Here is a 27,925-nt window from a genome sequence, read left to right on the forward strand (position 1 = left end):
AAAAACAAAAACAAAAAAAAAAGGAAAAAGAAAAAAAAAACAAGAGAAAAAGCACCAAGGATTGGTGTTCCAGTGGGCTTCTTTCTTTTTCGTGTTGGTTAAGGTTTTTCTTTTTTTTACTAGTTCATTTTAAAAAAATGAACCAGTGGCGCAACGCATTAATCCTACGCGGTAAACCACTTCCGTAAACATGGCTTTCAGCGATCAACATTGTTTGGAAAACAATCGCTCTAATGATATAATTCCGCTCTCTTAAACTGCAACAAAAGAGAGAAAAAAATTCAAATCGTTTTTTGAAATGCCGTAAAAAAAAACAATCCATTTGGAAATGCCACAGGAAATCTAAACACGAAAAGTGAAATTTAAATTCCGTTTTCTTGACTCAAATTGAAGAGGCTGGCATTAGGCGACAAGCACTGCACTTTGGCAAATGCTGCAGGATTTGCTAAACTTACCCAGTAAACCACTTCTGTAAACATGGCTTTTATCAACCTTTTTAGGAAAACAATCACTCTAATGATATGATTCCGTTCTTTTAATTAGCCGAGAAACGCAACAAGCATTTTAAAAAAAATCTAAAAATAACGAATAGTTTTGTTTGATAGTGAAAACGATTCCTTTTTTTTTTCAGTCAAGAGTGCCAAAAAAATGAATACACGACGACTACAGGGGAGCTTCTGAGTAAGCTCAGCGACCTGCCCAAAAGTAAAAGTACACAAAAACAAAAGTTTGAAAAGCAGACGATGTTTTTTTTTTTTTGCTCCACTTTTTTGTTATCAATAGCATATGAATTGTTTAAAACCGGAACCTTAAGCTAGGAAGCTTATGACAGTTTAAACACCCTCAACGAAAACGGAAAAATAAATGGAAACCCATTTTCGGAATTCCTATAACGTAGAAAACTGAAATTCAACAAAACATTAATCCCGTTTTCCTATGCCATACTAAACAATAAAAGAAAATCGCAATTCAAATCCGTTTTTTATCAACGTTTTTTCATCAACATATCAACCTTAGAAAACTGACGACAAATGAAAAACAAATTCAAATCCTTTTTACACTTGGTTAATGCTATAAAAAAGCGAAAAAAGAAAAAGGAAATTCAAATGCACTTGGAAATGCCACACGAAAACTAAACACGAAAATGAACTTTAAATTCCATTTTCTTGTATTGAATTAAAAAGGTGAAACACATTGACGAAAACATATTCTTTCCAGTTCAAAGGAGTTTTTTTGGAACGCAAATTCGAAGATTAATTCTTGGTAAATGGCGCCAGATTTGCTAAAATTACTGAAAATATGGTAAATTTTGCTTCTTGAGATGAATATAAAGAACACAACAGTGCAGACTAGGGGTGACTCGAGGTTTGTCTCTTTTTGTCTGAAAATTGTTTTTCGCTAGATCAAACCGATTTGAAAAATTGATAAGATATATTTCCTAGAACACAAAAACGAAGAAGGCTTTATAGGAAATAAAAAAAAAATTCTGGGTCCTCTCCTTTATGGGTCCAATTTCCGTCCACATTACGAGCGAGAGAAAAGAAATGACGCACACTGCCAGCCGTAAAAGCCCTTAAATTTGAGCACATATCCTCATTTGTGATACTTTGCACATACCGTTGAAGCATGGCCTTCCCTCAAGTGATAGCAGCTTTCCACGCAATCTACGATGTGATCGGTCTTCCTGGTAATTTGTTGGTCGTAGTGCCGATCATCTTGGAATCAAGATTTCATGTGATGCGATATATTTTACTGGCAAGTCTGGCTTTATCAGACTTTCTGCTGTTGGTCCTCGTAAACTCATTCCGCATCAAAAGCATAGCGCAAGAACATTGGTTATATGGCCAAACAATGTGCTATCTGAGCCCTTTTTTTGTGAGATACTTCTATCTCAACACGGTTCTTCACTTGGTAGCAGTGTCTTATGATCGATACCTAAAAATAGTCAAGTCGCCTTTGACGTATGATGGAACAATTACAAAAACCAGAGTGGCGTTTATAGCTCTCATCTGGATCATTCCGGTGATTCCAAATTCTATCGGACTGTTCCAAGGTTGGGGAAAGTACGATTACAACCCAGAGTTGATCATCTGCGAGCAGGGGTGGGCTCTCGATCTGCAGAGCGGTGCCATCAGTAAAAGCCGCCTGTCTATCTTTCGACCAATCACAACTATTATTGTGCCATTCCTGGTCATTTTGTTCCTAAACGTGTCAGTGTACAAAACAGCGAGTCGGCACATAAACGCCATTGAAGTCCAAGTAGGTGGCCTTGTTGATGCTGAAATCGCTCAGCAGCAGGAGAGCGTTTTGAGGCGGTTAACAGATCGGAAGGCAGCTGTCGATGTTACCATTATAATCGCCGCGTTTTTGGTGTGCTTTCTTCCCTTCTGGGTTACAGTCACCTTTCGCCAGTTCGTCCAAGGAGTCGATGTTCCTCTCGAGGCAGATCTTAGCACTACGTGCATTTTCTTCCTCAATGCAATATGCAACCCGATTATCTATTCCATCCGAAAAAGAGAATTCCGTAACGCAGTGAAGAAAATGTTCCGACGGATCAGGATTTGTCGAGATCCTATACTAACGACAACATTATCGTTTGACTGTCGGCATAAAAGTCGTCCATGCAACAGCATCCCCCACTCATGATTATTATGGACTATGCATATGCAGTTCGTACAAACTTAAAAAAACTTACATAACTGCTTCACAAAGTATTTATCAGGGACACCTAACGACGGTTTCCTCCTAAATACGTCATTGAAAACACTTTTTAGGCTATCCAGAGTACTTTTAGTTCTCTAGAAACGCATTCTAAGTGGCGCTAAAAAATTTTTAACTGTTCGGTCATCCCAGGGGAACTTGAGTCTTTCCAAATTACAAGGACTTCAGTATTATTTTCTTGAAAATTTTAGCATGATGCAATTAAACGTATTACGAAAGGGAGAATTTTTCTGATTCCTCTCTCCATCACATTTTTGAATCCGAAAATCTTAGGTTTCCTATTTTTCTACGAAAAATAGCTTAACCTCGGGAGGAAAATGTGAAAAATTAAACTTCAGAAAATGGTAGGGAATTTATAAGATGATCTTAGAACTGACTGTACATGAATGGAACGGTCATCTAGAAATTTTTAGTCGTCCTCAAGTGATAGAAATTTCTAGGTAATATTTGCTTCCACGAACAGATATAGTAGAGAAAACAGTCGTTGGGTGCCCCTGATTTATGAAGGGCGTCTATCTCAGACTGAGGAAATTGGTTCCCACGTACAAATAATAACTATATAACTTGTTTCAGAGAAGAACTGTATGTAAAACCTTCAAGAATGAAAATGTGGAATAGAAACGTTCTTTATTACTTTGGTTGTATCAGATCTGTGATGTTCTAACTGGATTTTTCGGCCTTTATCCGACGACGTCGAAAAAAATAAAAAGACTGAAAATTTTAATTTGGCACCCACAAAATAACCACTGAGTTTCGTAATCGAATTACTTGAATTTTTGACAACCTCCATATTAGGCGAGATAGTCTGGTTATAGGAAAACAAGTCTTTCTAAATAAACTCAGGTTGCGCGCGTTGGATAAATTAAAGTACAAATCGTTTTGTAAGAATTTGTTCGTTTCTTGTAAAATATTGTATCAAACCCCAGCCATCTTGATCGAAACATAAATAAAGGTCTTCCAGCAAAATCAGACGTGCTCGTCCTTCAGTGATTAATCCACTTTTAAATCATAATTAAACTGAGTCTTGTTATATGTGTTTTGCTGACCCGTCATTTGAAGAAAAGTTTCTTGGCTTGGGGTAGGACATAGGTGGATGGGGAAAAATTCAGGTTAGTGTTACCCGTTCTTGTCTTATGTAAGAGTCTTGTTTGAAAGATTTTTCTCGCCGTTTTGGCATAATAGTGCTTTTTTAGACTAAAAAATAAGAACAACAATAATGACAATGATAAAGATAACGACTGAGCGATAACGAAAATGATAACGATTAGACCTATTTCTCTCAGATAGGGCTTGAAATCTCGCCAGATGTTAGTAGGACGGTTTGCCTCGCTTTTATGCCGTTTATACGCACTGCTGACCATTTCCAAGCGGGCTCAAACACGAGCCTTCGCAGCCTTTGCGAGCTCTTTGGTCTGCTTTTTCCCTTCTGGTCTGTGATTTCGCAGGCAGTCTGAGCATGTTCCCAAGTGCAAGAAAATCTTGAAGTCTTAATGCCATCATGCTCTGCGTATTTTGTAACAATTCTCGTGTTAGCGAAAACGTTTTTATGCCGAATGACAACACTAGACCCAGCAGAACTGAATGTAACTTAAATTTTATTCGAACCTTTCAAAGTCAGCGCGCGCATGTAAGTCTCAATCTTTAGTTTGAATTTTCTTTGAACGTTACATTGAGAGTGAATTCTTTTTTTTCTTTTTCATAATTTTTCGTGATCGAGATATAGGCGAATCTTTGCTGACGTTATATATTACTGTTTTGCTCATTAGCGCACGAGTTAACCCATATAGTCCAGCAGAATTATGAAATAATTGTGGAGTTTACGGTAAAAGCACCAAATTTGGCACAATGATAGTTTATGACATAGTAAACTATACTGGATATGGACTCCATCGAGATCTATCCCATAATTTCAAATACAGCATATTTAATTTCTTACACAAGGATTTCAGAATGGAAACGAGGCTGCCACAAACTATTCCTAATTAGCGCTCAATTTATGCATGTAAAATAGTAAATAACCCTAAAATCAATGGGGAAGTGTAAACAGGATGTATCTGTCGGATCAATAACGCCACGTGACCTATCAGCATGGAAACGAGGCTTGTAAAGAATATTTGTAGTGTCGCCTATTTTTACGATCGTAAGACAACAAATCAAAAAAAATAGCGAAAGGGTAACGAAAAACACACAGATTTAAAAGGTTAAGAAGGGTCACGTGATCTTTCAGCATGGAAACAAGGCTTACTCTGGAATGAACATTGCCATAATATGAGATATGCATATTTGAGAAGTCAGACATTAAGGGAATTATATTTTTCACGGGTACTAAGATATACGTAATTCATTTCTCATTAAATATTTTATTTTGTCATTTTCACGACAAGACTATTTTCAAGTTGTTTAAGTTCTATAAGGCATCAATGTAAACGAAAGAAAGTTGTAGATGGCTATCCTGTGAAGTCTGTGTACAATTTGGCCAGGTTACTATTTTCACAGCTCTGTAAGTTCAGTTTTCACAGCTATGTTTCCTGAAATGTAATTCATATACAAGCTCAATGGAAAGTATGGAGGTAAGAAAATATCATTAGAGGAAAGAAGTCCGAGAGTAAATCATCGTAAGCATTCTGACAGCTTAAGTAGTCTTTTTTGTCTAATGCAGCCAAGTATGTGTGCTGCATTTTTAGCAGAGCATTAATACAACTTCTGTCAGTACAATAAAAAAATTGAGAGGTGCTGGTCAAAAATTGCTCCCCGCGACCCTTATTAAAAATGCTATATACCGTTCGCTCAAAAGTTTTGGAGATAACTGGAGTAACGTTTATCCCTCTTAAGTCGGCATATTCCACCGGGATCTCAACTTTAGCAAAGGGGGTTGATGTTAGCCTCTTCCAAGAATTACTGTCCATGATTACTGGCAAGAGATAGGTCATAGGTTGCTGATACTGGCTAATCAGATGAAAACAAGGATTGTGTGGTTAATGAGCGAAATAAATTTCGCAGTTATTGAAGCTTTCAATAATCACTGATTTCTTTAATTGGAGAAAGAGAACTTCGTTCAAATTTAGGTAACGATCTCCCTTTGGTTTCTAAGTAAATACACTCTCCATGGAGGTCTCGGGTGGCGAGTTTTACTGTAGTTGCCGAGGGTCCTTCGGATTCGAGGTTGGCACAAAATCTAACAACTTTTCCGCTGTCGTTGCCGTCAGAAAGTCGACAAACTCCAATTCGGCTCAACATTTTCCGAATCGCAGCACGAAACTCTTTTTTGCGGATAGAATAAATGATCGGATTACACAATGAGCTGAGGAAGAAAATGCAGGTTGTGGCAAGAACTACCTCATCTGGGACATTAATTTCCGGAAAAAACTGACGGCAAATGCCCATAATCCAACCTGGAAGAAAGCACAACAATAATGCGGTGATAATGATGGCGACATCGATAGCTGCCTTCCGATCTCTTATTCTTCTAGATACGATCTCTTGCAGCGGTTGAGGGTTTTCAGCATCAACAGAGCCCCCCATTTGGACTTCAGTAACGTTTATCTGTCGTCTCGCGGCCATGTATACTGATACGTTTAGGAATACAATGATTAATAACGGAATAACGAGGGTTGTGATTGGGTAAATTATCATGTTTCTTCTAGCTGAACTGCTTCGCAGAGCCCATCCCTGCTCGCAGAAGAACCCCTCTTGTCTGTAAACGTACTCCCCCCAACCAAGGAATGGACCGATGGAAAGTGGAATCGGGATTATCCAGATGAGAGACAAAAACGCCACCCTGGTTTTTGTAATGGTACCATCGTAGGTCAAAGGCGACTTGACTATCGCTAGGTATCGATCATAAGACACTGCTACCAAGTGAAGAACCGTGTTGATGTAGAAGTATCTGACAAAGAATGGGTTGAGATAGCACATTGTTTGGCCATATAACCAATGTTCTTGTGCTATGCTTTTGATGCGGAATGAGTTTACAAGGACCAACAGCAGAAAGTCTGATAAAGCGAGACTTGCCAGTAAAATATATCGCATCACATGGAATCTTGATTCCAAGATGATCGTCACTATGACCAATAAATTACCAGGAAGACCGATCACATCGTACAATCCGTGGAACGCTGCTATGACTTGAGGGAAGACCATGTTATTATAGTGGCTGTTTTGAACTCAAAATGTTAGATTTGGTGCGTCATACAACTTTTGGTTTAGTTTTATTTGCATCTAAAATGAATTTAAATTTTGGCTTTTGTTATATCTGATCCACATTTTAGTTTTATTTCATCCTAACACAATTCCGTCGGAAATTGATCCAAAAACACATGTTCAAAACACACGTAACTGCTTTGTTCACTAAGAAATCAAACCTCTCGCTCAATATTTTGTTCAAACGAAAAAAAATAGTATTTTGCATTTCTTTGTAGCTTTCATTTCCGAACGAACTGTGCAACAGAAAGCGCCATTATACGGTGTGTTATTTTGCTTGTTTTTTTTTTTTTAATTTGTACGTATTAAAACGCATCTGGACTAGTAGTATAAATGTTCGTTTTTTTGTCATCCTTTTTTTTTTCAAATTTTTTTGCTGAAGAAAAAATTGTATGAGAAAGCTTGTCTGTTGCCTTACGTTCATCTATTTCAGCTTAAGTATTAATCGCATTCCTTTTTCCAGTGAAAGGTTCGAACCCAGGAGTCACTTTATTACATCTACATCTACATTTATTAACTGACAACTCTTTCGCATCAAGTCAATATAAATTAAATAAATTACCATATCAGAAATACAATAATAGAGTAAAGATTAAATAAAAATACAAATAAAAAATAAAATTATTTTTTAATAAATATAAAATATATTTATATACAAAGAAATAAGATAAATAATAATAATAAAAGATAAATAAATGACAGCCATCAATCATTTCTAACAGCTGAGAAACAGTGATCTTTAAAAAATGAAAAATTTGTACTAATACGAATGCCACTTGGTAGGGAGTTCCAGTCCCTTATTGTCCTTGGAAAGAAACTATAAAAAGTAATAATCATGATTGCAGTTGGCTTGAATACATGAATCATTAGAAAATGATGTAGTAAAACGCTGTTTAGGTAAAAAATAATTAGGTATAACTAGGCAGTGCAATCGAATTATTAACTGCTAGATAAAATATATTCAATCGATGGGCTTTACGAATAGAATATAATCGTGCGGGTGAGTGTAGACCTCAACAGGACTGTTGTTGACAGTGACTGACGTTTCTAAAAGGACGTGATTGGTCTATTAAGTCGAATTTTTTTTTTTACTTTAAATTTCGTTTTTATTTGGCTTGTCAAATCCCTTTGAACGATCACTGCGTGGTGACACTACTTCACGCATGCGTAGTAATATAACCCGTGAACTGGTGGTCATATCATGGACAGCTGTTTCGTCCTTCCAGGGTCCTCTCAGCCTCGCAAACTGCTCAGATAAAAGAGGAAAGTGGAAGCGCTCCGGTGTGCCTTTTTTATTTTTATTATTTTATATTTCTTATTGTTTAATTTTGCTTCAATGGCTGAAATGATTATGCGGCGGATGAAATGGAAAACTGCGATTTGTATTTGGATGAAATGTTCTCCAAAATTGAACGTGACGGGTGTTGATCCTACGCAAGAAACGGCTGATTTCCGTAAACACGGCTTCTTTCAACACTTCCTGGAAAAGAATTGAAGTAATGACGTGTGTATTGGACTAGGCTTTTATACTTCTCTCTCTGAGATATTTTTTAATTTTACAAGTGTTAAACGTTTTGTTTGCCTCTCGATCCATTGCTCTCTAACACTCTCTAACTGATCTAAGCAACAGCTCATAAAATTTTATAAGCTTATATAGAAGGTTGCGTGGATATCAAGTCACGTGGATTGTAAAAGACCACAGCTGCTATCTCCAGCGTTGTTATACAGTAGAATAAACGTAGGCCAACGGGACGGCTTACAGAAAAAAAAAACAACAACGACTAACCAATCACGACAAGACAAAAACGGCTGAGGGAGACTAATCAAAACCCCGCTTAAGATTAAAAAAAAAAAAGCCCAACAGGATCAAATATGGCTTTATTCTAAATTAGGTTTAGCAGGATTTGCAAGGAAGATGCAGAAACATTATCAATGTTTAAAAGCTTGAAAACCAAAAATCCATTAAAAATCCAAATTTCCATTGTTGCTAGTTTTCATCTTTTGTCGTTATTTTTGTTGTTTTGAGCAAGATGTATCCAGGGAATAACCTTAGCGATCTATTGTTTTCCTCAATTTATAAATGTAGCTTTTTTCGTTCATTATTATTTTTTTACGTTTGTGGAAATACCTGGAGATTAGCTATACTTACAATACTGTAATGAGCAAAGTGTATTTGACCACATTAAACGAGGTTACTACTGCAACTACTAACAATATTTAAGAAATACTCATCTTTCGCATTATCCCATTTTAAACTTATTATGGCCGTTTTATTCGCTGTTTTCCTTAACGAGCAAATGATGAAAACAAAAACAGAAACAAACAAACAAACAAAATCGGATATAAGTACATCTGAACGCCAACCCAGCGTTAACGGTTGCCAGCATCTTACGCATGCTCAGTCATATTTTTTGGAGACAGGTGCTTGTGAATTGCTGTTTTCGTCCTTGTTAGGCCTTCTCAGCATAATCAGGCCGCTGAGCAAAAAAACAACAACAAAAAACAAACAAAACCAAACCAACAACAAAAAAACACACCAAGAATTGGTGTTCCAGTGGGCTTTTTTTCTTCTTCTTCTTTAAGGTTTTCACTGAATGCGCATTTTATGCGCAACGCGCTAACCCTACAAACAAAGCCCCTTCCGTAAACACGGCTTCTTTCAACAGTTTTTTTTGAAAAACAATTACTCTAACGACATGTTTCCATTTTGTCAACCGAAAAGGGCAGCAAGCATTAAAAACAAGGACAGTCTTGTTTCGCTGAGAGAAGAAATTTCCACGAGTACTTTTTTCGAGTTAAGCAATGGGTGCCGAAATAATGCAAGAGAAATTTTGAGTCAGCTGCGATCTGCTCAAACTGAAAAAGTACACAAAAACAAAAGTTGGAAATTAGATGGTGTTTTTTCTATAAGTTGTTTTTGCTTCACATTGCCGTCTCTTCAATAGCATATGGTTTTTTTAAAGAACAATCTTTCCGTTCATTTTAGGCTACTAACAAGACGTTTTGGCGGAAATTCTTTAGTGAGACAAAAATAGACATCTCGCCCATTTTAGCAACTCAATGCGTAATTTCCAAATATAAATAGAACGCATATGCCTGGGTTTTTTTTCTGCTGACATTAATGTAACCATAATAAATATTCTTCAAAAGATTTTCCTCATCAGAATCAATAAAATGATGTCATGAAACGTAAAATCAGCTCTTTCTTCATTTTGTGATTTGAGGATTGTCGAGGAGTAAAATCGCAAAAAAATATTAATTGATGACTTAATAAAGCGAAAACGCATCAAAACAGTAGCGTGGAAGCGAATTGGTCGATGCGTTTTCGATGACAACGAAGGTAGGTGTATTGCAGCTCGGAATCACATGACCAATCTCACGCAAAAAGTAGAGCGTAGGACAAATAGTGTGTCTGCTAATTTGTAAATTTTAAACACCAAATAGTGTTATCAGTGGCTTGAAATAACGGAGAAAATACCATAAATTGAATTTTGAAAGACTGAGAACTTCTTATCATTCTTCATGCTGCCTGTCGAATAGAGTCTACAATTCTCATCAATGATCAATCCTTTCTTGAAGGACTGCGAGCGTGGATTGAGTATTAAGCTTTCATATGAAATGTCGTTACAGCTTACAGGGTATAAATATTGATTTTCAAACTTACGAAGTTGACAGCACAGTATTATCTTAGCGTAATTTGGAATGCCTCGTGGTCATTCGAAAAATATTCTTGCATGCAAGTTTTTACTTTCCAAGTGAAACGATGAAAGAAGCGCGCGGTGACAAAAACTATGGAAACACTTAATTAACGTTCACGAAAACTCCGTTTTTAATTCGTTTTTCATTTTTTGTCTTTTCCTTTACGGTATCAGTAAATAGTATTTAATTTTTCGTTTACGTTTTTCTGTGGGAATATACATCTTCGTGACATCTGTGGGAATATACATCTTCGTGAGGGGGTTGAGAAGGCTCTTATCCGAGGGAACTTAATAATGTTTACAACGGAATAACTTCGAACAAGCTTTACTGGTGCTTTACGTCGTAATGGATCGAATTCATTTCAATACATTCGGAGGATTAGGCTTATAATCAGGTGTATTTTTTTGCTTAAACTGGGAGGCAGGGGAGGGGCTTATTGGGCAGGAGCAGTTTACAGTATTTTTTATAAGTACAACAAAAAAGAAAAAATAGATTACGTCCGTTTCCCTTTAACATTTAAAAACGAAATTCAAATCTGTTTTCTTATAACAGAGGTAACCGAGCGAAATATTAAACCCCTTTTTTCTGATGCCATATGAAAACAATAAAACGAAAATCGAAATTCAAATCCGTTTTTTAACAAGAACGTATCAACATAGAAAAACTAAAAACGAAAATCGAACCCCCTTTTTACAACAGCATAGAAAAACAAAATAAAATTCCGTTTTCCAATGCCATACAATAAACGAAAAACGAAAAGGGAAATTCAAATCCATTTTGAAATACCACAGGAAACCTAAACACGAAAATGAAATTTGAATACCATTTTCTCTAATTTGTGCCATTGAAAAATTCGGCAGGGGTTTGCAAAACGCACCGAAAGGCCTCCGAACGCAGTATTGCTCTAGAGTTTAGTGATGAGTGTTAGGAAACTCTGAGTGAATCAGGTTCTATTATACTGGGAAAACTAACCCGAAACTTTTGAAAGTTCTGTTTCTTCTTGTTTGAAAATGTTAAAGTTCGCCAAATCAAATCGATTTGAAAAATATGAGATACATTTGCTAGAACACGGAAAAGAAAAAGGTTTGTATAGGAAATTCAAAAAAAAAAAAAAAGAAAAATTGCAGATATTTACGCTGACGTTATTTGTCCAGTATAGGTCCAATTTCCGTCTTCATTACGAGCAGGAGAAAAGAAATGACGCGCACCGTACTGTCTGAGAAAACCTTTAATAAAATTCAGTTCAGCTGTAAAAATGTTGATTTACTTATAACCTTCACGCAAATGACAGTGCATTACTAAATACTTTTACAATTCCAGCCATGGTCTTATTCTCTCAAGTGATAGCAACGTTCCACGCACTTTTCGACGTGATCGGCCTCCCCGGTAATTTATTAGTCATAGTGACGATTATCATCGAATCAAGGTTTCATGTGATGCGATATATTTTACTGGCCAGTCTCGCGTTATCGGACTTTCTGCTGTTGGTCCTCGTCAACTCTTTCCGCATTGGAAGCATAGCGCAAGAACATTGGTTATATGGCCAAACAATGTGCAATCTCAACCCTTTCTTTGCAAGATACTTTTATATAAACACGGTTCTTCACTTGGTAGCAGTGTCTTATGATCGATACCAAGCCATAGTTAAATCACCTCTGACGTATGATGGCACCATTTTTACGAAAACAAGAATGGCGTTTATGGCTCTCATCTGGATAATCCCGATTCCACTTTCCATCGGTCCATTTCTTGGTTGGGGAAAGTACGTTTACAACCCAGAGGTGTTTTTTTGCGAGCAGGGATGGGCTGAGCAGAGTGAGTCGATTAGAGTCGCCAGAGTCGTTTTACCGGCTGCGACCCTTTTTGTGCCATTTCTGGTCATTGTATTTCTAAACGTGTCAGTATACAAGACGGCAAAAAGGCAGATAAACGCCATTGAAGTCCAAGTGGGTAGCCACGCTGATGCTGAAAGCCCTCAACAGCAAGAAATGTCGAGGCGAATAAGAGATCGGAAGGCAGCTGTCGATGTCTCCATCATCATCACTGCGTTTTTGGTGTGCTTTCTCCCAACCTGGATTATGGGCTTTTTCCGCAATTTTGTCCCTGGAATCGATGTTCCAGCCGAGGCAGTCCTCGGCACATCGTGCATTTTCTTCCTCACCGCAATATGCAACCCGATCATCTATTCCATCCGTAGACGAGAATTCCGTGTCGCGTTGAAGAAAGTGTTCAGGAGGGTTGGAGTTTGTCAAGATCCTAACGATAACAGCGTTTGAATGAAAAGTAAATTGTGAGAAGTGACATCGACAACAACACACAGGATCACGGCCTATTCATCAGCACCCCCGCAGCGATGCATGCATGTGAAACACAAGGACAGGTTAAATATTAAGGAAAGCCACCATTTTAAAAAATAAACATATGAATCACCCAAACTTGGCCAAAGTGCTACCTGTATTGTGCTTAGCTTTGTCCATAATTTTAAGCACTTATTCTAAAGAGTTCGTTTCTCCAGGCAAATTAATACCAAATATCAAAAGTTTCCCATGGCAACTTCGCGTTGCCATGGACGCTCCGATCTTAGTTCAAAAATCTACCTACATATCAAACTTCAATCTATTACTCTGAGTTTGCATGTAAGTCCTAGGCCAAACGTCGAACTTTTCGTGAAACGAACCAAACTCTAATTTAGGTCGACCTATATTAAGTTAAGATCGTCTGTTGGGTCAAACGTCGAACTTAGGACGCATCGAACCAATCAACTGATTCAGATTACTGATACATTTTCTCCCGAACGAGGCTAAACATGCATTATCATACAAATTTTTAATTTATTAGTTGAGTTCGTCGCATGTGAAGATCGACGTTTGCCCGGAGACGATTTTTAGACGTTTTATTCATCTGAAGCCGACGGACAGAACGTGTTGGACGATAAAAATTCGTTCAGGAAAACTTAGCTGAGCCAGAAGTCAAACGTTTCATGAACTTTGGTTCGACGTTTTTTTAGTGGCCAAGGCCTAAAACATTGTTATTTCGAGAACTTCATGTCCAAGTGTATTTCTTCCAGTTTGGTAGTTAAATTGGTAGTCAGGCAGTTTAAAAACCCTATCGAGCCACCTTAAAGGGGTTACTTCTAGTGATTTCAATAATTGCTGACTAACTGTAGTCAAGCCACTGAATATTGCCAACTTTATGATTTTCGCTCTTGCGATGACCTGCTCCAGCAAATCTAACCAGAAATGTTATCCACCTGTCCTTTTGTTAAGCAGGTGCTATGAACACCGTGAATTTTCACCCTATTAAAAAATAAAAGCAAAAGAGAAGAAAATGAAAGCCATTTTCTTTACATTTTGGTTCGGCAGCCAAGTATAGAGCGTTTTCACATGACGTCACGCCCGCCATATGGTGCCCCAAAACAATATATGAAAACAGCGGCCATGTTTATGTTCCAAACTAGTCCTGTGGGAATTGAACTCTTTCCTCTTGTAAATGCTTTCTTTTGTTCTAATAAATTTGTATAGATGCTGGCCACGTGAGTGAAAACATTCTATTGGGGCAGTGGTTGGTCATGACATAACACCAGATCCTTTTATCGCGACCAAACTTCAGACCTGCTTTGGATCGGAGGGAAAAGAAGAGACGTGATATGTGAAGTTCCAAAAATAGTAAATAGGCGATAAAAAACAACGGATCAAAAAGAAAACTTGCGTACCAATATATGTCGGACGAAGCCTGGAGCTTTAAGTCGTCCTACTAAGGAGAGAATGTGTATGTCGTTTTGATCGATTTTGTTTTTTTTCGTTTCTAGTAAATTACAGTTATCAAAACATAAACGTGCTGCTGTTGTCCTGTTGCTGAGTAAATTGTTGTCAAACGTTTTTTCCCACTAACCCAAGGAGTGTGCCGAGCATATGATTGATTGACAAGAGCGTTTTCACTCAAAAAACACAAACTCTCTAGAATGAACAAAAATTGAAATGTAGTCTTTATTATTGAGCCTCAACCTTTACAAGAGTTAATCAAGTCAAAAGCAGAATAACGGTAAAATATGCAAATCATGCGGCAAAAAAGCACGCTACCAATCAGAACATTACAGTCACATCTATCGCCCCCCTGGAGTTGTTTCTGTTCCTTTTGCGTGTGGTATTCCGGTTGCGGTTGGAGTGATTGGCTTTCCAACCGAGGCTATAGGTTGAGGAGGAAGTGGACGTATAGGCGGAAGCGGGGGAGGTCTTCGCCCAAAAAACCACCCGCGTCCCCTTCCTCTGCCTCGTCCACCGCGTCCGCGCCTGCCACGTCTACCACGTCTACCTCTTCTGCGACGTCCGCCACGCCTGCCACGCCTGCCTCCTCTACCTCTTCTTCCACGTCCTCGCCGTCCGCCTCGTCTTCGCCGTCTGCTTCGTCCCCCTCTTCTGCGACGTCTGCCACGTCCGACCCTTCGTCCTCTTCTACCACGTCGCTGCGGATCGTCGACTTCATTCGTATTCAGTCGTATCACTGCAAACAGATGTGCGCATTACTCGGTGTCAAACTTAGGAAAACTTGAAAACCTGAGAAAATTTCAAGAATGTTTATCGTGCTATGACCAATTAAAGTAAATATCAGGGCAAGTGCGAACAAGCCTTAAGGTTAATCAAAGACTTAAACTGTTGTTGCTTGAGGTTAGTTTCCCACTCCTGATTGGCTTTTCCCTTACAGCGCGATAACATTCCAGAATTAATTATAGTGCATGTTCGTAACTTTCTGATTTTCACATCAAGTACCTAATGTTCATCAAATTGAACTCATATGCATGGTCCACATCCTGTTGACACATGCATGACTTAAATATCCACACAGAATTGGATCGATTACTTCTCATTGAACTCCAAAAATAGGCTTCTGATGAGTCGCAAAGGCGTAGCTATAATAATTGTAGAATTACACATTCAAGTCACTTCGGTTTCCAGTAGACTACAAAAGGAGTAAACGAGTTATAAAGTAGAAAATGATCGTTCCACCCCACATCATTTCAGAAATAAAAAAACTATTCCGAAAAATAATAATGAGCGTTTACTACTTTAATAAAAGGAGAACCTGCTTCTTCGATATGAGGAATAAACAGATCTGAATTGATCCAATTTTTTTTCTCTGCGAGGTTATTTACGTTGACTAAAATTACTCAAGTATATCAAACTGTAATGGTGTTAAAATACCTTTTCGGTTAGCATTTTCCAACTCTAATGTTTTTTCAGTTATTGCTGTTTCCTCAGAAGTGTCATCATCATCATCTTCGCTAACATTGCTTAGTTGTTTGGGAACATCATCGACGTCCTCTTCATCTTCAATTGCGTATTCTTCATCCATAAGGCCGTCTTCATCATAGTCGTATCCATTATTTCCTCCATCTGCATGTTCATTGTACGCACCTTTATCACCCTCATCTTCGTTTTCATCGACATAATCTTCACCTTCTTTCTCAGTCCATTCATCATCTTCGTCATCATCAGCACCTTCATTTTCTTTATCTACATCTTCGTTGTCGCCATCATTTGCAAATTCTTCTTCAGTTTCTTCGTCAAAGTCTTCAAAATCTTCTTCGTCTTCGTTTTCTTCGTCCTCAGCCCATGCACCTTCGTCTTCTTCATCGTCCTTATGGTCGACTTTCACCTGATTGTCACTTTCTCCAGTTAAAGCACCATTTCCAAAAGCCTTGGTTTCTTCAGCATGAAAATTTTTCAGCTTCAGCACTGTTTCTTTAGGGACTGTAGCACAACTGGAGATATTAAATAAGAACGTGGCACACAGAAAAGCATAAAAGCCGAAAAACAGCCGTGTCTTCATCGTGTTCTGACGCTCCCGGCGACCCGAGAGCGTTTGGTTGTTTGCTTGCAATAGCATGTGTATTTAAACAATTTAAAGACGACAATATAAACTTTGAAAAGTTTTGATAAACAACAAGTCTTGATATTAGGTCTTTTTCTAAATTTGTAAATATTTAATTTCCTTTTTGGTCCTATGAGGTCAAAAATACTTCTCAACATAAGTTCTAATCTCTCAAAAGTGTGTTTAAAAGGCTTCAAAAAACAGTGTAATTGATTTAAGGAACACGGCCTTTGATCTCCACAATACTTAAGCCCTTCACTGATGTTCGGCGTGCACATTTCACACAGGCTATACATAAGAAAAACTCGTTGAGATCACTTTTCGTTGTAGTTTAAACAATACTTATCATGGAGCACGAGTGCCTTTTAAATATGCAAGCTTTCAGACTGGAAGAAAGAAATTTACAACCAGGGGATGCTTTAGGGTGAAAAATATGTTGAAACAAGTAAACTAGAAAAGAAACATGTTTATCTTGCCACATAACATTTTCATAGAGGATAAAACCTTCAGAAGGTTTCATTATTTTTCCACACAATGTTGTACATAGCCCACTCAAGATAGTAGTAATTAATAGGCATGTCAAGTCCTAATGATATTGTTAAAAAATACGGTACTTAGCAATTGCAATGTGGAGATAGGTAAATAGACCAATACTTGATTTAGTGCTGGATTCATGTTATAGCTTGTTATTTTCTAGTTTACTCTAAGTTTTCGTTTGGTTCTTGAATTTTTTCTTTTTGTTATTATTTCTGAGCAAAATATTCTCATTTTGTAGTAACTTTCTGAAAGAGTGGTGTGTATAATCAAAAATGGTTAGCGCTTTCTTTGAATATCATGTCCAACCCTTTTATCATTATATAGCTGCTAGTTCCTCGCTTCGCTCATCGTGCTTTTCCGATCCCCCAAAAGACAGCAAAAGGTATGTCTACTCGCTGCATGTCTTTACCTAGTAAAGACATGCAGTACCTAAACGATACGAAAGACCATAACGAGGAGTTTGTTTTGAAACCTTATTTTTCACCAGCTATGAAGTGGAACCATCCACTTCTAAACAGCCATCGTGATTGACATTTGATTGCACTGGTTAAAACTTCACAACAGTCCGTGATTTTTTTCCTTAGCTGTTATGGTATGAAAGAAAGCCTTTTATAAGCCGTGATTGAAGCCGGTCTAAAAATAGGTAAACCTATTAGCTCCTATTCATCAATATAGTTGACGAATATCAATGGTACTCTTCTGGTCACTTGACATGGCCGTAATAGGCCCTGTACAGCTCAGAGTCACGTGACCAATCTCATGCCAAAATTATGCCAACGATTGAATGACCATTTAAGAAACAGCGGGCTGCCAAATGTTAGGTTTTGAATTCTTTTGCAGTGGGATTTCATGGTGCCGTTTGAATAATGAAAAAATACTGTATGCATCAGTGAAAAAAAATCGCTGGTGTTTTTCATACAAATCCTGATAATTTGGCAAAAAATAAAAGAAGAAGAGAAAGAAAGAGGAGGAGGAGGTTTCCATATTTCCTTTTTCTACTCTTTGAAAAAAAGCATTGTCTTGCGTCTCACAGAACTTTGTCGGAGATGTAAATCGTGGTCAAACAAATTGTCGGTATTGTTATTATAGCGATCTTACACGGCTGAGGAGAAAGTACATGGCTCGCAGTCACCCTTTTGCGCTGCAAATTTCCAAGTTACTTAGCCTGGGCACTCATCCGCCGGGAAAAACCTCTCGCTTTCTGTCACAAAGTTTTACTCGAAAACGGTAAATGTATCTTGGAAACAAACGAAACACGTTCCCGAGTTGAAAGGCCTTTAATCCGGCAGAAAAGAAAGAAGTGCCACTGCAGGCTGTAACTCTATCACTTTCTTGAAAAATTACTCGGTCTAGAAACTCATAGCAAAATACACCAATATCACATCTATTTTTATCTATTATTCTATTTTTCTTTTGTGTATTTGTGCTAATAATACTGTTTTCTCCTCTATCCACATATATTTACCGTTTAATTGTTATCATCATTATTTTTTTTAATTTTTACATTCGGTAAAATCATAGACTAAATCATAGCTCTAATGTCCTTTGTACGTAGTAGCAAGGTAGAACCTAGCAAAATAGTTAGTTGTCACATTTCACTTTGTTGCGTATTAGAATATCTTCCGACCAAGCGAAGCGTAAAATTAAGGTCGCAAATTTTGTTTATAAGATTAAATGATTCCTAGAGATTTAAATGATTATTTAACGTGCGTAAGACTAAATCAAATGGCGAGCGGATGGATCATCGCAGATAGTTTGTTTGATATGTCAAAATAAGACTTAAACACATATCACAAAACCTGAGAAAACAATCAGGTTACTTTGTTTCACGTATATTGTCGATATCCTAAAAAGAAGAAAAATGAACAAAATATGAGTGATATTCAACGCAGGATATTTGACTCTACAAAAATACATTTTCTAGTTAAAAAAAAACTGGTTAAATGCATTCCTATCATACACACTGTCAACACAAACAGGTCTTTGTTGTCTTTCCTCATGTTCGTTTTATTTGCGAATAAGTGATGGCTTTAAATTTTCCTGTCAATTACTGCCAACAGCTTACAGATAATGCATATTTAATTTCAATAAGACAAGGAAACTTTATTTATTTATTTATTTACTATATTTTTTATACAATGTTGTGAATGCTACGCGCGCTGTGGTTGGTCGTTGCCCATGATCTATTTGATGCCTGGGCGCTTTAAATGACTGGACAAAATTGACAGGAAAGATGCTGGTTAAAGAAACAGGAACCCTGATTAAAATTTAACCAGCACGGGTTAGTGTTAATCGGCCTTCGAAGGACTAGGTAAAGACCTAAGTTCAGGCATGCGCAGTGCATTGGAATTCGTCATACAATAAACGAAGAAACGAGAAGGAATCTGAACCGAGTTAGTTTTCGCAAAGACTTGTGGGATCGTTACTGGTGACGCGCTGGTCAGCTATTGGCCCTAACAGTCCAAGACGTTTTTGCAAAAATTAATAGCACGGCCTAGTTTCCTATTGTTCATTTTCACATGACGTCACTAAAATTCAAACTAAAAAACTATCGATCCTACCGAGATTTTACTTTCACGATGTATTAGAACAGCTAGCTGAAAACTAATTTTCGTACAAATTTCGCTTCAAAAGGGTTCTTGGTTTTTTGATAGACTACCCTTGAATTTCTAAGCTGTTACGTGACGCTGCATTTACATGACGGCCAAGAGAAGCTAAGAGAGCTTTCATGTAGATTAAGAAAATAACTTATTTCAGGAAATTTTGCTATCTAAGCAGTTCATGCATTAGAAAAGTATTACTTTAATGTTTACGAGTTTCTCGAAGAATAAAGTTCACGCTTTTGTAGCAAAACTCGGTAACAGATGTTTCTGTTGGTTTCCGTCTTTCATGTTGGTGCTCATCTAGCTGAGCACCAGCGTGGCGTGTCCATACAAATCTTTATAAATTTGGGTAAAACACTTCTTCGAATATCTCGTATGCGAAATATTCCTCTGACCTGAATCTTGGCGAGGGTCTTTGCATATGTACCTCCTTGTGTCCTTTCATTTCCCAGATTCTGGACTTTATCTATTGAACGGTTTTGATTTTATTTAGATCTATTTTGAATGGCGTGACACTGCAAACCAGCAATAAAGTAGCGAATTATAGGGAACAATGTTGGAAAAGTGTCACGTGATACACTCAAAAACAGTCAAACACCGATGAAAAATAAAACTGCTGACTTGGTGTTATTAGTAGATTACAGAACTGTAGAGTACATTTTTCTGAATCCAGCACTAAAACAAGTATTGGTTTATTTGCCTATCTCCAAAATGGCAATTGCCTTCAAGTACCGTATTTTTTCACAATATCATTAGCCAAGGACTTGAGAGTCACTCTATTAATTATTACTATCTTGGGTGGGCTATGCACAACATTGTGTGGAAAAATAATGAAAGCTTCCGTAGGTTTTATCCTCCATGAAAATGTTGTGTGGTGGCAAAAAAAACTCAAACATGAACATAAGTTCAGTTCTTTTCTGGTTTACTTGTTTCAACATATTTTTCACCCCAAAGCATCGCCTTAGGGTTGTAATATTACTTTTTTCCAGTTTGAAAGCTTGCATATTTAAATAGCGCTCGGGCTTCATGATAAGTATTGTTTTAACTAAAACAAAAGTGATCTCAACCAATTTTTGTCATGTATAGCCTGTGTGAAATGTGCACGCCAAACATCAATGACGGTCTAAAGTATTGCGGAGATCAAAGGCCGTGTTCTTTAAATCAGTTACACTGTTTTTTGAAGCCTTTTAAACACACTTTTGAGAGATCAGAATCTCACGTTATTGTCTTCGTAATATTTCAGAAACTAAAGCCCATGTATAAATAGAAAGTATAGAATTAGAACTTATGTTGAGGAATATTTTTGACCTCATGGGACCAAAAAGGAAATTAATATTTACAAATTTAGAAAGAGACTCTTCACCTCCAGGTAAGGATCCTAATATCAAGACTTTTTGTTTGTCAAAACTTTTCAAAGTTTATATTGTCGTCTTTAAATTATATAAATACGCGCGCTATTGCAAGCAAACAACGAAATGCTCTCGGGTCGCCGAGGGCGTCAGAACACGATGAAGGCACGGCTGTTTTTCGGCTTTTATGCTTTTCTGTGTTCCACGTTCTTATTCAATATCTCCAGTTGTGCTACAGTCCCTAAAAAAACAGCACTGAAGCTGAAAGATTTTCATGCTGAACAAACCAAGGCTTTTGGAAATGGTGCTTTAACTGGAGAAGGTGACAATCCGGTGAAAGGCGACCATAATGACGATGATGAAGATGAAGGCGAATGGGCTGAGGAAGAAGAAAACGAAGGCGAAGAAGATTTTAAAGACTTTGACGAAGAAACTGAAGAAGAATTTGCAAATGATGGCGACGACGAAGATGTAGATAAAGAAAATGAAGGTGCTGATGATGACGAAGATGATGAATGGTCGACTGAGAAAGAAGGTGAAGATTATGTCGATGAAGACGAAGATGAAGGTGATGATGGTGTTGACGATGAATATGCAGATGAAGAAAATAATGAATACGACGATGATGAAGACCGCCTTATGGATGAAGAATACGCAATTGACGATGAAGAGGACGGTCATGATGTTTCCAAACAACTGAGCGATGTTAGCAAAGATGATGATGACTCGCCTGAGGAACCAGCAATAACCGAAAAAACATTAAAGTTGGTAAACGCTGACCGCAAAGGTAGTTTAACGCCACTACAGTTTGAGATAATTGAGTAATTTTAGTCAACGTAAATAACTTAGCAGAAAAAAAAATTGGATCAATTCGGACCAGGTGTCTGACCTGGTTATCCCTCAGATCGAAAAAGCAGCTTCCCCTTTTTTAAAGTAGTAAACGGCCATTATTATTTATTGGGAATGGTTTTTTTATTTCTGAAATGATGTTGGGTGGAACGATCCTTTTCTAGTCATTATATGTCGCATACTCCTTTTGTAGTCTACCAGAGACCGAAGTGACTTGAATGTGTAATTTGCCAATAGCTGCGACTTTGCGACTCGTCAGAAGCCTATTTTTGGAGTTCAATGAGTGGTATATACGTAATAAATTCAATTGTCTTTTGATAACTAAGCCATGCATGTGTCAACAGGATGTGGACCATGCATATGAGTTCAATTTGATGAACATTAGGTACTTGATGTGAAAATCAGAAAGTTACGAACATGAACTATAATCATTCTGGAATGTTATCGCGTTGCAAGGGAAAAGCCAATCAGGAGTGGGAAACTAACCTCAAGCAACAACGGTTTAAGTCTTTGAACCTTAAGGCTTGTTCGCACCTGTCCTGATATTTACTTTGATTGGTCATAGCACGATAAACATTCTTGAAATTTTCTCAGGTTTTCAAGTTTTTTCTAAGTTTGACACCGAGTAATGCGCACATCTGTTTGCAGTGATACGACTGAATACGAATGAAGTCGACGATCCGCAGCGACGTGGTAGAAGAGGACGAAGGGACAGACGTGGCAGACGGCGCAGAGGGGGGAGACGAGGCAGACCGCGAACACGAGGCGGACGGCAAAGACGTGGCAGAAGAGGTGGACGAGGAAGGCGTGGCAGGCGTGACAGGCGTGGCAGGCGTGGCGGACGTCGCAGAAGAGGTAGACGTGGTAGACGTGGCAGGCGCGGACGCGGTGGACGGGGCAGAGGAAGGGGACGCGAGGGCCCAGGAGGAGGAGGACCTCCACCGCCGCGGCCTCCACCTCCACCTCCTCCCCAACCTATAACCTCGGTTGGAACAATCGTTCCAATTTTTTTCTAGTTTACTCAAAGTTTTCGTTTTGGTTCTTGAATTTTTTTTTTTTGTAATTATATCTGAGCAAAATAGGAAGGGTGGTGTGTATTCAAAAATGGTTAGCGCTTTCTTTAAATGTCATGTGCAACCCTATTGTCATTATGTAGCTGCTAGTTCCTCGCTTCGTTTATCATCCTTTTCCCCCAAAAGACTACAAAAGATATTTCGACTCTCTGCATGTCTTTACCTAGTAAAATAACAATAAATTACTGATTAATAAGTGTTAGCAAAGGAGCGCAGACGATAGGAAACACTATAAAGAGGAGTTTGTTTTGAAACCTGATTTTTCACCTGCTATGAAGTGGAATCATCCACTTCTAAACAGCCATCACGATTGACATTTGATCAGATGGGTTATAAACTTCACAACAGTCGGTGATTTTTCTTCCTTATTTAACTGTAATGGTATGAAATAAAGCCTTTTATAAACCGTGTTTGAAGTCTGAAAATAGGTAAACCTATTAGCTCCTTAATTCATCAATATAGTTGACAAATATCAATGGTACTCTTCTGGTCACTTGACAACCTTGGCGAGGGTCTTTGTATATGTACCTCCTTTTATTTCCCAGATTCTGGACTTTATCTATTGAACGGTTTTGATTTTTATTTTGATCTATTTTGAATGGCGTGACACTGCAAACCAGCTATAAAGTAGCGAATTATAGGGAAAATGTTGGAAAAATGTCACGTGATACACTCAAAAATAGTCAAACACCGATGGAAAATAAAACTGCTGACTTGGTGTTATTGGTAGATTACAGAACTGTAGAGTACATTTTTCTAATAATGTTTAGATAAATACCGCATTCTTCTGATTGGTTTCCGGCGTTTATTAGTGGGTGGCGTCGATTGGAAATTTTGTTTCGTCTTCGGCGTTTTATTGGGGGCCGCGTTTACTGGTAAATTTAGTAATCGACTCCTGGTAATTTTGCTTTCATCTGTGGCCTTTTATCGACAATCCTTTTAACCTCTTGAGAACTGGTTTTCCCAAACTATCAAAAGAAAGGTCTCGGGAGAGAGGCGACGAGGGGACCTCCCTGTTTTCATTTTGTGGGACCTGTTTGTAAGATTTTTCTTGTTAATTTGAGAAGTCGTCGGCTAACGGTAGGCGATCCCTCAGGCTATTTTGGGGTACTGACCCCCGGGGGGAGACTCCCATATGAGAGGGGCGGGAATGCGAGTCGGCAGTCGGAAATTTTGAATTAAACCAACAAACGAGACCAATCTGGGCGTGGCCCAGCCTTTTTTTGACCCCCTAAAAGCAATCATTTTAAACTTTGATTACATGAATCGAGTAAATAAAACGAATTCAAAATATTTAGTTTTCAAATATTTCTTCGAACGCAACCCTAAAAGAGACCTGTACGGTTAAATCCTGGGTTAAATATAATGGTGTTTTGCCCAGAACACCCTAAGCGAGACCAAAATCTAAAATTTACACCCCTAAGCGAGGCGACGAGCATCCCCTCCCGTATCATATGGGATTCCCCCCACCACCCCCCGCGGGCTGCTGACTTCTACACAATACTAAGACAAAACCTGTAGCGGGTATACAGGCGCCAGTGTACGTAGAAATATGGTACCTTTAATTAGTTGATGGAAGGAAGAGAAAACCCTAGGAAGCTTTTGGATAGCTTATTCAGGTTCCATAAGAGTCCATGGAATTCTCTCCTTGATCAACAGTGGAGTTGACGAGGTAAAACATTGTTTTTGGTTCCCTTCTCTCTATCTTTTTATTTTTCATAGTTTTCAGAAAAATAGCTCTCAAACTATAGGTTATGTTTTAATAACATTTTAGGTCTTTTGATATTAATTCGGTCACCTTACTATTCGTTGGGACATCACAGTCAATTATTTTGGTTAGTTAACATATGAACAAGCAAAACTGAGGATTGATGCTTCCTTTATAATTTATGTTTTCAAGATATAAATTATTTGACAAAAGACGAACGAAAAATGGAGTTGAAATTTCTTTCCAAATATAATTTCACGGCTTAGATAATCGGGTGACAGAAAGTTCTAAGGAGGCCGCATATTATAAAAGACATTTGATTCCCAAGAACATTAATATTTTACTCGCTGTTAAATGATTTCACAAACAATTGCTGATTTAAAACGATCAAGGCATAGTTTCTTCTTTTGATTTCCACCCAATCAAATCGAGCAAAAAATTAAAGCAAAAACGAAGCTAAAAAGGAAGGAGAATATCCGAAACTTTATTAAATGTAACATACATTGCCTGTTTCATTCACATGATATCTTTATAAAGTGAACGTCATGAAGAAATTATTATCTGAATAACTAAAAAGATTTCTTTCAATGTCCCTGCCTGTGTTTTTGTTACTGTATGAAGCCAAATTTCCGTTCGCAGTAAGAACGAAGGAAATGATATGACCTCTCAAGTTTTTGCCCAAAATGTTAATGAGATGCAAGTCAGCTGTAAAGCACATAGTACATTTAGAAAATAATCCCATTTTTGTTAATTTAGCTATAATATTAAAGCTTAGTAAATTAGTTATGAGAAATTTCAGCCATGGTCTTTCCTCAAGTGATAGCAGCCTTTCACGCAGTCTACCATATAATTGGCCTTCTAGGAAATTTACTGGTCATAGTGACGATCATCTTTGAATCAAGATTCCATGTGATGCGATATATTTTACTGGCAAGTCTCGCTTTATCAGACTTTCTGCTATTAGTCCTCGTAAACTCATTCCGCATTGGAAGCATAGCGAAAGAAAATTGGTTATATGGCCAAACAATGTGCTATCTTAACACATCCTTTACAAGATACTTCTATATCAACACGGTTCTTCACTTGGTAACAGTGTCTTATGATCGATACCTAGCGATAGTCAAGTCGCCTTTGACGTACAATGGCATCATTACAAACACTAGGGTGGTGTTCTTGGCTCTCATCTGGATAGTCCCTGTGATACCAGTTTCTATCCTTGGTTGGGGAAAGTACTTTTACAAACCAGAGGTGTTCTCCTGTCAGCAGGAACGGGCTGTGCAGAGTGAGTCGATTAGAGCAAAAGAAGTCGTTTTCCCCGTTGCGACCCTTCTAGTGCCACTTCTGATCATCGTATTTCTAAACACGTCAGTATATAAGACGGCTCGAAGACAGATAAATGCCATGGAAGTCCAAGTAGGTGGCCCTGTCGATGCTGAAAGCCCTCAACAGCAAGAGATCGTATCGAGACGACTAAGAGATCGCAAAGTAGCTGTCGATGTATCCATTATCATCGCCGCATTTTTGGTGTGCTTTCTTCCCGTCTGGGTCACAGGTATTTGTCACCTGTTCGTCCCGGGAATCAATATTTCTGCCGAAGCAGTTCTTTCCACAACGTGCGTTTACTTCCTCAGTGCAATATGCAACCCGATTATCTATTCCATCCGTAAAAGAGAATTCCGTAAAGCGGTGAAGAAAATGTTCCGACGGATTGGAGTAGGTCCATATTCTAACGACAACGACATCGTTTTAGAGAAGTGGCCACCGAATCAGCTCAAAATTCATCCATGCAGCGGCACCAGCCACCCAAGATTATAGCGGAAGATCTGATGGATATTCAATAGATACTCGAAAACAGTTACAAAAAGTATTTACGAAAGGCGTCTATCTCATATTGAGGAAGTTGCTCCCGAAAAAATTACTTGTTACGAAGAATTGTAAACCCTTTAGTGACCAGTGGAATAAAAAGGTCTTTAAAAATGTAGAAAGGGTTATTGCATTTCAGTTACGACGTCGAAGAGAATGGAAAGAAACCCATTCCATTATTTTCCGAACTAAAGCTACATATTTGGCGAGATGGTAATAAAAAGAGAATTAAAACGTTTTTCCGTTGGTGTTTTAGTAATTCAAAGCAACATTTCAATTTTCTTGGAATGCATCTCCACCTGATTCAAAATATAGTTCATTTCACGGGTTACATAATTATAGCAAGTCTACATTAGAAAGGCAAAAATGGGTGGAAAATAAAGGTAAATAGAGAAGGTCAATTATAAATAAACTAAACGCTGCATAATACTGCGGCCTATTTAATTCCCAAGAATTAATTATTGCTGTTATACTTGAAGCTGGCTAGCCACTAAAACGCCATGTTTTATTGTTCGATCTTATACTGACCGTTAAAGATCAAAGAAAAGACATTACGATTTCATCAAGCTATTCTTTTTTTAAACACCTCGAATATTTATATCCCTTGAAAAAACGAAAATAGAAAGCAAACCGCCCCCCACCCCCCCGACGTCTGGGATCGTTACTGGGGGAGGCGCTGGTAGGCTTTTGGGGAGTGGGTGAAAAATATACTTTGTATCCTTTCACTTTTTTGCGATTATCCTAAGTCGCACAGTTACTTTAAAGAAGGGAAGCTACAATAGGTTGGAGCTGAAGAGAAGGGACCGCGCTGAGTTCAGACAGAGATTTGTCGCGTTGCCGTTCCTGTTCTGTTCCTAGCCCCTTAGGAAGGCCTGACACTCAGGCTAAGCAAGTGGCGAATTACAGGGGAAAGTGTTGGAATAGTGTCACGTGATACTCTCAAAAATAGTACAACACGGATGAAAAATAGCACTGCTGACTTAGCGTTATCTTGGTAAGCAAGAATTGTTATAGCGCCCTAGAGAGCAGATGGAGAGTAAGGCATTAGGTTCCGTGAGGTTTTGGTCCTACCGGTCCGAACCAGCTCGTTACACTCAGCTTGGAAGATAGGTTCGGCTCTAGTCACGCTTTTGTCACACGGAGAAGGCGTTCGTCACGCCGATAGCGGAGCGGTATTCCATGGCAATTAATGTTGTGGTTCAATTTTATCCTTGGTTTTAATTTTATTTCCCTTTGTTTTAAAACTCATTAACATACATTACCATACCCCAAAACAAAGGGAAATAAAATTGAAACAAAGGATAAAATTGAGCCACAACAGCGCAACATGGAGTGTTGTCGCTCTTTTCTTTGCGCTTATTAAATAATATCGTGTAGGAACCGCGTCATCAATTTACGCTAACATTAATGTGTAGCTTATAGTAGATTACAGAGCTGTTGAGTCCATTTTTCTTA

The 27,925-nt window shown here is 38.1% G+C and overlaps 5 protein-coding genes across 5 annotated transcripts; 4 read left to right on the forward strand and 1 right to left on the reverse strand.

The window, feature by feature from the left end:
- Window positions 1–1,626: 1,626 nt before the first annotated feature.
- On the forward strand, window positions 1,627–2,646 carry LOC140945141 (octopamine receptor beta-2R-like). The gene has a single exon (XM_073394203.1). The coding sequence runs from the start codon at window positions 1,627–1,629 to the stop codon at window positions 2,644–2,646; it is 1,020 nt and encodes a 339-aa protein (XP_073250304.1).
- Window positions 2,647–5,733: 3,087 nt separating this feature from the next.
- LOC140945142 (octopamine receptor beta-2R-like) lies at window positions 5,734–6,861 on the reverse strand. The gene has a single exon (XM_073394204.1). It carries the CDS (start codon window positions 6,859–6,861, stop codon window positions 5,734–5,736), a length of 1,128 nt encoding a protein of 375 aa, XP_073250305.1.
- A 5,081-nt stretch (window positions 6,862–11,942) lies between these two features.
- LOC140945143 (octopamine receptor beta-2R-like) lies at window positions 11,943–12,896 on the forward strand. The gene has a single exon (XM_073394205.1). The coding sequence runs from the start codon at window positions 11,943–11,945 to the stop codon at window positions 12,894–12,896; it is 954 nt and encodes a 317-aa protein (XP_073250306.1).
- Window positions 12,897–21,124: 8,228 nt separating this feature from the next.
- On the forward strand, window positions 21,125–23,197 carry LOC140946329 (uncharacterized). Its single transcript, XM_073395428.1, has 2 exons — window positions 21,125–21,764; window positions 22,475–23,197. Exons 1-2 carry the CDS (start codon window positions 21,137–21,139, stop codon window positions 22,840–22,842), a joined length of 996 nt encoding a protein of 331 aa, XP_073251529.1. The 5' UTR covers window positions 21,125–21,136; the 3' UTR covers window positions 22,843–23,197.
- A 2,211-nt stretch (window positions 23,198–25,408) lies between these two features.
- Window positions 25,409–26,422, forward strand: LOC140945144 (octopamine receptor beta-2R-like). Its single transcript, XM_073394206.1, has one exon. It carries the CDS (start codon window positions 25,409–25,411, stop codon window positions 26,420–26,422), a length of 1,014 nt encoding a protein of 337 aa, XP_073250307.1.
- Window positions 26,423–27,925: the final 1,503 nt, after the last annotated feature.

Source organism: Porites lutea, chromosome 8, assembly GCF_958299795.1.
Source record: "Porites lutea chromosome 8, jaPorLute2.1, whole genome shotgun sequence".
Taxonomy (NCBI): domain Eukaryota; kingdom Metazoa; phylum Cnidaria; class Anthozoa; order Scleractinia; family Poritidae; genus Porites; species Porites lutea.